Source organism: Temnothorax curvispinosus, unplaced genomic scaffold (genome assembly GCF_003070985.1).
Source record: "Temnothorax curvispinosus isolate PA1 unplaced genomic scaffold, ASM307098v1 QBEX01013138.1, whole genome shotgun sequence".
NCBI lineage: Eukaryota > Metazoa > Arthropoda > Insecta > Hymenoptera > Formicidae > Temnothorax > Temnothorax curvispinosus.
In genome coordinates, this window is record NW_020222918.1 from 1,894,940 (window position 1) to 1,907,622 (window position 12,683).

General features: G+C 33.1%; 1 protein-coding gene across 2 annotated transcripts in view; it reads left to right on the forward strand.

The window, feature by feature from the left end:
* LOC112463326 overlaps nucleotides 1–12,366 on the forward strand; it is a 31,249-nt gene extending 18,883 nt beyond the window's left edge. The window contains exons 2-15 of one of the 2 annotated variants that reach the window (XM_025029679.1): nucleotides 3,914–4,016; nucleotides 5,417–5,516; nucleotides 5,882–6,015; nucleotides 6,354–6,728; nucleotides 6,867–7,586; nucleotides 7,919–8,144; nucleotides 8,250–8,357; nucleotides 8,484–8,578; nucleotides 8,682–8,748; nucleotides 8,831–9,165; nucleotides 9,446–9,578; nucleotides 9,766–10,020; nucleotides 10,095–10,214; nucleotides 10,503–12,366. In XM_025029679.1, the coding sequence (XP_024885447.1) occupies nucleotides 3,937–4,016; nucleotides 5,417–5,516; nucleotides 5,882–6,015; nucleotides 6,354–6,728; nucleotides 6,867–7,586; nucleotides 7,919–8,144; nucleotides 8,250–8,357; nucleotides 8,484–8,578; nucleotides 8,682–8,748; nucleotides 8,831–9,165; nucleotides 9,446–9,578; nucleotides 9,766–10,020; nucleotides 10,095–10,214; nucleotides 10,503–10,685 (2,931 nt within the window). In that variant the 5' untranslated portion in view covers nucleotides 3,914–3,936 and the 3' untranslated portion in view covers nucleotides 10,686–12,366. Of the gene's footprint in view, nucleotides 1–3,913; nucleotides 4,017–5,416; nucleotides 5,517–5,881; nucleotides 6,016–6,335; nucleotides 6,729–6,866; nucleotides 7,587–7,918; nucleotides 8,145–8,249; nucleotides 8,358–8,483; nucleotides 8,579–8,681; nucleotides 8,749–8,830; nucleotides 9,166–9,445; nucleotides 9,579–9,765; nucleotides 10,021–10,094; nucleotides 10,215–10,502 lie in introns of both variants that reach the window. The other variant, XM_025029678.1, reaches the window with a different exon arrangement.
* Nucleotides 12,367–12,683: the final 317 nt, after the last annotated feature.

The following is a 12,683-nucleotide window of genomic DNA, read 5'->3' on the forward strand; positions in this document are numbered from 1 at the left end:
AATGACACCGCTTCTAAGCTAGCAGGACCAAATCGGCAGAATCAAACCGGACATATCAGAATATTTAGTACCCATTTTGTACTAATTTGTATCACTAAATAATAACAATTTTGTATCCCGTGCCATTTCGGAGAAAATCGTGGCGCTGCTACTTTAGCATTAATAAGCTAGAAAGACCACAAGAAAAAAAAAGAAAATTAAATACAGAAATTTGAAGGACTGAATTTCAAGCTCTATTTTTAGAAAAGCCATAAATTATTACATTTCTTCGTCTCAATTTTAACATCAGATTCTCTGATAAAGTTGATGTGGATTCTTATCTGAGGGAAAGTATCGAGAAACCAATATTATAGTTCCGCAGTTACAAACGATTGAAGATGAAGCATTTTCAACGACTTTCAGCAAAGTCTCAAGCGGCAAGCAGGTAGCAAAACCATCTTCTTTAGTTGACTTAATGGAGATTTTACTTTAAAAAAATTTTAATTTAAAGTTTAGTTATATCAAGATATAAAAAATTGAAGATTGAGAAATTGTAGCCAATAATAATCTTTCCCTTGACATTTTCATTAAAAAAAGATTTACTTTATTTTTATATACGTCAGAGAATTTGTAGAATTTGTAGAAAATCGCGAATTATAAGAAATCCTATATTATTATTTAAAATAATGTATTTTTTCAGTAAAAATATTTCTTTTGTGTCAGTAAACCATATGCAATATTAATTCTACTTTAAAGTCCACAACCTTAAAAAGTTGTAAACATTGTTTGCACGCCCTTCGCTAGCTTGTCTCATCAGCCTTAAATGTTTCCGAGTCATTCGCACTATACGATTCGATGACGTTCGCCATCGATCTGTCCCTCATTCTTCAAAATGCGTTATTTTAGAGAGAAGTTGTAACGAGGTACGATCGTACGGGTTACTAGGTCACCCGTTAGACAAGTTTAATATGCTTTAGGATCGCGAGGAATTTCAAGACCGCCGCATTCTCGACTCACCTCTCTCGCAAGAGTTTTCCTCGCACCGTTATCCGGGCATAAGAACCATCTCAAAGAAGGAAGGAAATTGTTTGAGAGAAGAAAGATGGCTGCCGGAATACGAGAAAGACGGAGAAAGCTCGTGAGAAAGAAAAAATCTACAATGGGACGTGTCAAGGGCTTTTTTTTTTTCGTGTTGCTTCGGATCCGCCCTTTATACGCAAACTATAGGATAAGTGAATGTCGGAGGAGCGTGAAAGAAAAGTCTCTGAGAAGCCTTTCCCCCTCTATAATTTCCGACGCTAACTTCGGAAAAGAATTTTCCTGCTATCTCTGGAGAGCCGACGCTTCGATATATTACTGCTATATGGTTTCCATTAAATGTTAATAAAAAAAAAGAGATACCGCGATATAAATTTTGTGCGTTTTTGTATACTACAATATGTATTTATCTACCGCATTTCTACCATATTTGTATGGTATTGCTAGCAAATTGTTAATTAACTACTAATCGAAAAGAGATGAAATGTTTTGCAATTGACATTTAGATATATAGAATTAGTAATATTCCTTTGATGATGTAACAAATTTAACTTTAATAAAATGAAATTGTTATCGACAGATGTCATACATACATACATCTTGTTGGAACGCATCATTTACAGTAATCTTGGCATTAAATTTTACATTAATGTTAAATGGGTTAAAATGGTATACCGTTGGCGCAACTGTAGTCATCATTACCTTTTCTAAGCTAGCAAGACTAAATCGGCAGAATCAAACCGGACCTATATATAAATTGTTTGATTCTGCCGATTTGGTCCTGGGGCCATATTCTGTTCCGCTAAAATCCGCTTACCGACAATTGTCGGTAAGCGGATTTTAGCGGAACAGAATATGGCCCCTGCTAGCTTAGAAGTTAGAAGAGGTGCCTTTCGCCTGCCTCTCTTTCTTGATATATCATTTTTTTCCTTTTTGATATATGATTTTTGGCGCTCTACATGATAAAAATTCGAGTCAAATTTCAGATTTGGTTATTAATAAAATAGAATATATATTTACGATATCTCAGACGTAAGAAATATTTGCATAATGAAATAATAAGGAAATGCATATTTTTAATTAGTTGGGTCTTGCTATAGTCAATATATTAATTTCATAGATGCTGTAGATTTTGAAGAACGTTAAAGACTTATATACGTATATCTATGTATATCATGTTAATGTCATGACTGCTTGGGAAATAATTCAAGTATCATAAAACATGATTCAAATATACATATAGATTTGTTAAAGAGGCATAAATTAAAAGCTGGGTACAGCGCGTTGCTCTTTGCAGTTTGCAGCTTTGCTCGATTTACAATACCTCATAAATATGGACTAGACAACAGAAAGTTCAAAGCTTATCGGATTTTTTATTTAAAAAAGTGAACATCCAGGTACCGACCCGACATTAGCAGCTATATATTATATCAGAGATTGGATTTTATGAAGCTGATGATCAACATATTTATAATGTTATAACGAAAATTGCAAAGTCAGTAATTGTAAAAATCATTAATCCAATTTACGTGCGTCACAAAGTAAAAACTTTCAAGGTAATGGACTTGTAACAAATGATTTATATACGTGTGAATTATTCATGATAACTCGCTAAGTTTGATTCTAAAACTTTGCCAACTATCGGCAATAATGAACAGACTGGTATATATTACGATGCGCGATAGGAAATCTTGGTGAAATAATTTTAAATGCCTCTTATAATAAATGTATTGAATTAAATATCTATTTAGATAGAATAAAAAATCGAAATATTTACAATTTTTGTATATTTGTTTTTTATTTTTTATTTATATTCCGCAGCTAATAGTCCAATTATAAAAATGATAATATCTGATTAAAAACTTTTTTATATTATGAATTAATCGAATAATATCTCCAGCGCAATACCAAAATAGAGAGATTTTAGTAATCTCGGTTACCTTGACACAATGACACAAATGTAACTAGAAGTAGTCGAGCTCTTGGCTGACCCACTTCTTCTAGTTATTGTCGACGAATTTTTATTATATAAGCATGCATCTTTTTCCTATAAACTGAAACGAGAACAATATAATAACATTTTTGTGTACATAATAATATTAATGTTCAATTTTATAAATAATATTATTTATACGTGCGTAATAATATTATTTATAATATTATTTATAAAATTGTAAACTAAAATAATATTTACAATATAATTTCGGAACATTTTCTATATTATATTTTTTTTCCGTTATAGAAGCAATCCAAGTAATCGATTTCTAGCTAAATTAAAGGTAAATTTTAAAAGTATCTTTGTAATTTCTCCTTCGGCTTTTGTTCGCAAAAAAGATAAAGGCGAAACAGAAATCAACCATTGAATAGATATACTTGAAAATTTCTTTTGCCTTCTTCTCAATTTCAAGCTGAAATCTTACCACTAATTGCCACCATTGTTCCCACTAGCAGAAAGAGTATCAAAGAAACAAAAGCAAAAGTGTTACTTCGTCGACACGTGGCCTCTCTACATTTCTGCTTGTATTCGAACGTAATATTCTCTTTTTAATTTGCAATCCATCGATCGCGCAGCTATGTATACATATATTAATTCATTATTAAAATCAATCAAGCATTCTTACTTAAAAAAAGCAGAGATTATTTCTTAAATAAATTTTTATTAAACGTTTGTACATATAAAAAATTTATATTAAAGTGCCATATACACACTATAACGTGTGTTTTTATATTATTGCGATATTGGTATCAATAACAATCAAATATCTTTATATTCGCAATTGCATATCAGTTAAATAATGATCAGTTATAAATAAAGAAAACACATTTTAATTGTTTATTTTTTTATCTCTTAATTAATGTAGTTAAAATGCTAATTTCGTAAATTTGTGTGCCTCAGGGTTTACAATTTCGGGTTTAGCTATGGGTTGGGCTCTTACCGGACTCGGAGTAGCTTTGATCATCGTCATTGCTGCTGGCGCCACGCTTGTCCTTTGCAAAAGGTAACAATAGTAATTTTTATATAATAAAATTTAATAATATCGCTCATCAATCCAGTTATTACTATAATAAAAACTTATAATTGAAATAGAGAATCACAGGTTTTTTAAAGAAATATTCATACATGCACATATTTTATATATAATATAGCGTACTGAATGTAATTAAGTAAGCAAGAAAGCTATCAGTTCACAAAAAGTAACTACGAATCCCACCCTTAATTCTCAATTTTTCTTTGATAATCTCTTCTTTATCCGTAATCGTTGGCGTAAGAAAATAATGGTGTACCCCTTTAGAAACCTGGTAAACGCGCTAATGCGTGCAACAGGTGAAAGCGTCATTCGACGAACAATTATTACACTAACAATTTGGTATTTGCCCAAGCACAAGCTTGATCCATATTCTTCCTCGGAATAATAAATCAAATCTTTGTTTCACCTAGAAGTGTATTATATGAGAACAATGAGGGATAACTGTGAGTTTAAGTAATGTTGAATTGCTGTAAGCATGTGAATGATTCGATTAGTCTAAAGAACAAGATAAAAAACAGGATGTGGAAAACGCAATTGAGAAAAATGTGTAAGATAAAAAAATAATATTATTTATTTAAAATACATAGATATTACATGTTAAGAGCATTCTACATAATAAAAAACAAAAGATATACAGAGAAATTAAAAAAAAAGAAGTGATTCATTTAATATTCTTTACAATAAAAATTATGTAGGAAATTAAAAACACACACATACAATTCACATCATAGTTAACCCTTATTTGCCACACTGGGATCAAATCAACCCCACGACCATATTCCCTTAATTTTAAGTACCGAAACCTATGAGGAGCGGGTCTATAGCGACATCTGTCAATAGTTTAAGCAATGAATTTTTTTGTAAAAACAGCCATTTTTTCATTTTTCTTTTACTATTTTAATTTTTGTATCATACATAATTTTAATTTTTGGCTATATAACCTACATAACTTTTAAAAGTAAGCTTTTAAGAAGTTCTAAAAAAATTAGCAAGTTAAAATATTGAATAGCTTATTTGTTATAACAATTTTGGTCGCTAGGGTAGATTCCACCCCAATGTGGCAAGTACGTGACGTCTACAGAAGTGTGGCAAGTAAGGGTTAAATATAATTTTATTATTATAATGTTTAAATAAATCCATTTAGATTACGACAAATAATCAATCATAATAAAGTAATCAAAAATCTTATGAACGAAAGAATCGAGTGACGAATCAGTTTCAACTTTGTTTATCAACTTAACAGCTTATTTTATTTTGTTCTCTAAAATTCGATCCGATATTTCCGAATTACAATTTCAAATAAGTTATTTCATGATTCGTGGTATATACATAATTAGTGTTTAGCTTCTGTAATCACGTCAATCCCACAGATACTGCATTGGATGGCAATTTGGCATCAGGAATGTCTGGAATGTTTGCGAGGAATGGAGACAAAGGCTTTCTTGGCTTTGGGCACCACGGGAAGAAAAGGTAATATATTTCAAAACGTAAGTTAAATTACACTTGGATTTTATAAAAAAGTTTTAATACTACTTTTTGTGAAAATTTGCAGTTGTTATCTAAAACAATTATTTATGATTAAAATATATTTTTTATTTTATTTTAATATTTGATTGCTAAATGCCAAATATTCAATTTTGTTTAGAGAATTTAGAATTTTTTCTGTTATTTTACAATTTTATTATTATTATTATAGTAAATTGTAAGTGTTACAATTTTAAAACAAGAATATACAAGACATTTATGCAGGATCTTTAGAATATTTTTCACAGTTTTATATTATTATAATCTTATATTATTTTAAATGATGTCCAATTATATGGTACTATTTAAAGGTGGGATTGGTAAAGGCTCAGCATCCAACCGCCCAGACAATACCAGGCCTATATCGCCAGACTGGGAATGCCTCTCAACATCTCTTGCATAGCGATAGCGACCTCCGGCTAGATGCGCAAGGCGCCTTTACCAGGTATGCGATCAATTGAACAATTACGATTTTATAATATTCGCATACAATTAATCAAGTTACTTCAATCAGATTATAAAATTTTCTACATTATGAATATAAGTAATTGCGACTAAGAATATTATAATGTCAATAATAATGAAATTTTTTTATACAAAGAAAGAAACCTTAAACAACTATATTTTGTATCCATGTCTTTCATAATAAGATAACATTGAATTAAATTAAATTTAAATATGTTAATAATAAATAAAAAATAAATACCTAAAAAAATTATATACATATATGAAATATATTACATCTTTATACTGTTCTATATACAGATTTGAGGCTGTCGACAGGGATCTACATCCGCCTCTCGGCAGCAGTGCGATACCACCTCAACCATTGAGGCCTGCTCCGCAACCACGACCGACCGCTCGTCCGAGGCCGTCGCCGCTTCAGACGCCGAGTACTGTCGACTATATTAGGATGCACGAAGCTGGTCCAGGTCCGTTGACGCCGCCGCCGTCGTTGCAAAGAGGATCGATACGATCGAGAGCCCCCGGTCCGTCCGTGTTTCTCTTTCAGAGCGAACCGTCGAAGAATCACGACCCCTTCCAGTCGATCGAGCGTTCCACCTTCGTGTTCGACAATGGTCCTGCGAAGACGATAACGGAAAGCATCCAAATGACACCTTACTCTAGTCAAAACCACGTAGATTCAAGATTAATCAGGTATAACATATAAAAAAGCTTCCGATAAGCGATATTTCTCCTGATGGGTTTAACTTTAATATATACTAATTTATTTAGGTCACATAGGCTAAAACTATAAAGCCGCTTATATTCCATTTTTTTACGTGAACTTTACAGGCAATTTGAACCTCCCAAAGAGCCGGCGTGGCTCAGATACGGTATAAGCGAACCTCTAGATAACCGTCATGACAAGTTGAACGACGAGGATGTCAATAGAAGTTATGGCAGCTACGAGATCGTCCAGAGGAATCATATCGCGCGCCCATACGCGAGGAATGAATCCAGAGGGTTTGCGGATAATTTCAGCATGACGAATTCATCGAACGCAGCTAACCAGACGATCATGGAGTCGATATACGGACCACAGACCATTTCAAAGATGCTTCAGAACAGCGAGGAGCTGAACGGCGACCTCAATCGAAAGAATAGCGATATGCAGAACATCGAGATGACTCCGTTCAAGAGTATTTCCGGCCATCAAGAAGATATCGATTCCTACATGTTTCACAGCGATCTATCCAAGTCGCATGATCTTCAGCGAGTCTCGCAATACATTCAGAGCTTGCCTGACCTTCCTGTCTACGAATCCATGAACGAGCTTCAGGCACGCTCAAATCGTGAATCAATACTGTTCGCAAGCGCAATTCAAGAATCGATCGTAGACGAGACGAAAATCGCGAACGAGTCTGCCTTGAGCCCGATACCACCGCCACCCGCACCCCCGGACCCGTCTCAGGAGATCACGAAGAAGAGTAGCCCAACAACCGGTGAGAGAATCTTCAGCGCGCTCAGATCAGTCACCTCACAGAGCTACATAGATGCTTCGGAGTTTTATAAGTAAGTTATTAAAAATTGATAAAAGTAGATGTGTTTTCAACATATAAATTATTCTATAATTCAATAAACTCATAATTTTTATTTTTTTATTATAAACACTACTTGCATATGGTTATAGTACGCATTGTACAATTTTTCAAACATTAAAACTTTTTAAGATTAATTTAATTTAAAAATAATTTTTAAATATTAGAGCAAACACGCACAATTTTATTACAAATCTAACTTTATGGATTTTTTAATACTCAATAGCGGAATTTTTTTTTTTATTTTTTTTTTATTTTTTTTTTTTTATCGAATTATAACGGGATATATTATTTCTTTATCCCTAGTTCGGTACTCTCCTCAGCGCAGCAAGTACAGCGACTTGCGTTTCCATCGACATCACCACCGTTTGTGAATGATAACACTGAAGATCAGGATGCCGAATACTTGCAAGATATGCGAGATATTTATGCCGAAACCGACCCAGACCTGACTGGTCTCGATGGCTCGAGACGGAGCTCTGATCTTTATAGTCCTGAATTAAATCTCGAAGCTCATAGAACAGCGCAAGAGGTACTATATAATTTATTTTATCACTTTATTTTACATAACATTAATAATAACTTAATAATAATTGTTCTTTATCCTTGTTTTTAATTTTGTTTCTCTTGCCTATAGGTGTACAATAGTCTACAAGATCCACCGTCGTCTCCCTTATTGCTTAAGGATCACAGTCACGAGTCTTGTACTTATTTATCAGATCCCAGTTTCATCCGAACGTCAGAGGTACATATATCTTTTAATCTTTTTGCTGATTAAAAAGAAATTGATTGTAATTGATTGAATTGTAAGAAATATTTGATAGTGTAATATACTTGGTTTTTGGTTCCTTAAATTAGAATTATTTTCCAGGATATTTTTAACAGCCTCGAACAAAGACGTAAAAGTATAGAAAGACTGAATGGTATTCATGAATATGTAGAACTTGATCCTGCCGATCCCTCGAGGTATGAACGTTACCATAAAAAATTACACAATGTCAGGCTCTTTATTACCTTAAATTACCTTTCAATCATTATAAAGTTAAAACGTGTACGTTATGTGTGTTAGGAGAAGGAATAGCCAGGAACTCTATGCCGCCTTAGAGGAGGTGCAATTGAAGAGACGACTTTCACAGGCAATGATACATTTTTCTTAAAAACGTTACAAATCCTTTCACACAAACAATATAAAATAAGAGTATTATTTGTGATTTTCAGAGTCTGGAGGAGTCATACCTGGGTTACGCAATAAACGACTACGGCAACATCAGATCGGGAAATCGTCGAGGTTCGCTAGGTCCCGAGCCGGAACCACCACCCGACGAATCCAATTTAAAAAGAGCGATTAGTTGCGAGAGCGTATGTTCCGATACTAGCGTCAACCTGAACGATCTGGAAGAAGCACCTATCGTAGGTCACATCTGTGTTGGACTTGAACACGAGAGGTGGGGTGGTCGCGGAAGCGACTGCGAAGGCGATCTGGCCATAAGCGTCTTGGAAGCCAGGGATCTCGTTGCTGCCGATGGCTCTCCCGCACAAGATACTTTCGTTAGGTGAATATCTTTTTTACCTGCTAGTATCATATATTATTATTATTTATTAAAAATAGAATATCACGTTAATGATAAATATATCTTAAAAATCTCTTATATACATATAGACTCTCATAGCATATAATACGTAGGATGTCTCATTACTGCCGTATTAGGACATTCTTTTATGACATTATTTAACAAATTACAAATTCTTAGTAGAAAAAATTAATAAAAGACAACTAATTCATAATTAACGGAATTCTTAGTAGGTATACTTAAAGATTCTTTTTCTTCGTAGAGTGTGTCTACTACCTGACAGGCAGACTCATGTGCAAACGAGAATTTATAGGGGATGTCCATCACCTAGTTATCAGGAGAAATTTTTATTTCCTCTCGATGGCGGTCCAGCAGGCAGAACACTTCTTGTTGAGGTGGTATTTGCTAATAATTTCTTGCCGCATAGTTTCTATTTGATACATGTTAAATATACGTAATACGTATGAATATAATTAAATTATTAAATAAATAAATCACGTAATTTTTTTATATTAAATGTTAATCTAAACGGACGTGAATTTGAGACGTGAATTCAAATAAATTACTTTTTTCATTATTCAGGTATTTTCCGATGAATCTAACATCGGCGGCGGCGCATCCTTAATCGGCGAAGCCAGTTTGAAGCTCGGACCTGCAGCAAGACCGCCAGCTACGACTTGGCTGGCACTCAGTGGACCTGCCTTACCTACTCCGCATCTAGGAGAGTTGATGTTCTCTCTTAGTTACTTGCCTACGGCGGAGAGACTCACCCTCGTAGTAGTTAAAGCGCGGAACTTGCACGGAACAAGTTTATCTCCGGGTGATTTTTTCGTCAAGGTAATTCAGGCATCGCTCTTCTATACTTGAATAAATATAGTTAAAAAAAAATGTTAAAAATATTTTTCATTAAGGTATACCTACTTCAACAAGGGAAAAAGATGCATAAGAAGAAGACATCCGTGAAAAAAGGCGAGAAAAGTCCAATTTTCAACGAGGCGATAATATTCAGTGTGCCAGCGCACGCTTTACAGGTTTTAATAAATTTTCATTTTTTTTAACAACAATCGTAATAAAGACATGATTTAATTTCTAAAAACAATGTTTGTAAATACGAATCGTTAAAGTTAAGTGAACTTTCGAATTAATTAGCAATCATTCCTAATTGAATAATATTAATTTATTAGACAGATAGATTACCAAATTTTTTTCATGAATATTATATAGTTCTCGAGCAAAATCTAAGCTTTCAAGTTTGTACCTGGTTATATTCCTTCTCCTTATGGGAATCGTCTCTTTATCAAATAATGAACTTTTTTCAGACTATACAGCTGAGATTGACGGTGGCGGAATTGAACGGAGATCAAGGTACAAATTCAAAGGCATACTCTGTAGGACACATTATTGTAGGATCTACCTCGACGGGAAAAGCGCTGGCTCATTGGAGACAAATGTTAACGGCCTTGCGACGCCCGGTTGCTATGTGGCATCCTCTCAGGAAGTAGAAACAGAACCGCGTTCCATTTAAAAATAACCAGAAAACTGCGATTTGCGAAACAATCCTAAAATATCACTTTTAATCCTGAATGCTCTCGTATAGGTGTCACATACCCTTTCTTTGATATATTTAATATCGGGAAGGATACGCACATGTATAATCTGTGTAAAATAAGATAAAGTTTCACGGAAATGCGCATTACAAGCGTATATCCTAAAATCTATTTACTGTTAACGGTCGTTTAGACCATCGCGTCGCAATATTGTTGATGACGGAATTTATGAGCGAAATTGTATGCACACTACTGTATCGCACGAACCAATACTAATTACTATCGCAATTATTCAGTTAGTCAAATACTGAATTCATCAAGCACGAATGAGCTCCAAAGTGATCCGCACCATCGTTTACGTAAATCGTGATATGGACAATTAGAATGGTTTGAGTAAATTTTGCATTTAGATTGTTACTTGAAAAATCGTGCAAATTGCAATCAATTGCAGCAATTAAATCTTCCTTCTAAGTATTAGATAGGTAGACCTATTTAAAGGGATTCAACGCGGCCGACTGAAATGCCGACTGAAGCAAAATTTATGTGTTCTGTTACATATCTCTTTCTAAGCAATTAACTCTTTTAAAGCAATTAATTCGTTTTGGATCCCTTTTACGAATATTTTAACTGTAAGTTTCTCTCTCTCTTAGAAATTAGATTATAAACTAATCTACAGAACTAAACTAAACTAAATTAAACTAAACTAAACTAGAGACTAACAAACGCTTAACGCTATACAACTTTAAAACCGATCATGTAGTTGTTAGCAAAACATTGAACTTTTTATTTATTATTCGCTATAATTCGCTTATTATTCACCCCCCTTTTTAGAAACAAATAATTCATAAATTTTGAATTTTTTCTATATTATCGATCGTTTTTTCTATGCTAATATATATGCCAAACATGTATGATTAAATAATTACTATTTATAAAATACATAAAGCTGATGCACACTTATCGCCATAGATGGAAAATGGCAGGATGTATTTTTTCACGAACATGTTAACCGATCAATTGATTACAATCCATTCCATGTTCAACGACGAGGCGATCCATGCGACGAAAAATCAAAGCCCGATTACAGTATTCGATGATGTCGGAATTATTTTGAGGCTGACAAGACTCGTAGTAGATATGATGATTTCGTTACATCCATAAAAAAAAAAGTTACACGATCCTACATAATCGCCATAACTTCCTGATAAATGTTACATGTTGATTCTTTGGACGATACATTGCCTTTTAAAAACTAAGGGTCACAAGTTTTGACGATCACTAGAGTTTAATGTAGGATTAGCTTTAAGAATATCATAAATTAGCATGTAAGGGAGATGCTAGACCTTTCTATATAATAACTGCTCCTTAAAGAATCGCTGCTGTATGTTTTAGTGACCCATACATAGCGTGCGTGCCTGTACCTTCGCGATTTACACTTCGAAAATGTTTTTAAATTTATTCAGCACAGATAAAAAAGTTTAAGTGCAGAGTTTATTAGGCTTTGATAATAACCAAGAATGAATGTCAGATAATATCCTTGTAAATAATAGATGAATTATAGAGAACTGATGGGAATTATTCTGTAAAATGTAGTATTCAGTTTCTAATTAGGATTAATTCAATTTTGAAATCTTCTCTTGAAAAATTTTATATATATATATATATATATATATATATATATATATATATATATTTTTTTTTTTTTTTCTTTTATTCGTCAATAGAGAGAATTGAACAATTTAATTTTTTAAATCTTAAAACAAAGATCTGTTATAGTGAATGTTTTCCAATCTTATTTTAAATATTTAATTATGTGGACTTTCAATAATACAAAGCGCCGTTAATATTTATGATATAAAAAATAATGCGCGAAAAAATTTTATTTTCAAAATCGCTTCTGAAGATAAAAAAATTCATTTATGCAGAATAAAAATCCCTGTAAGTTTGTCTTAA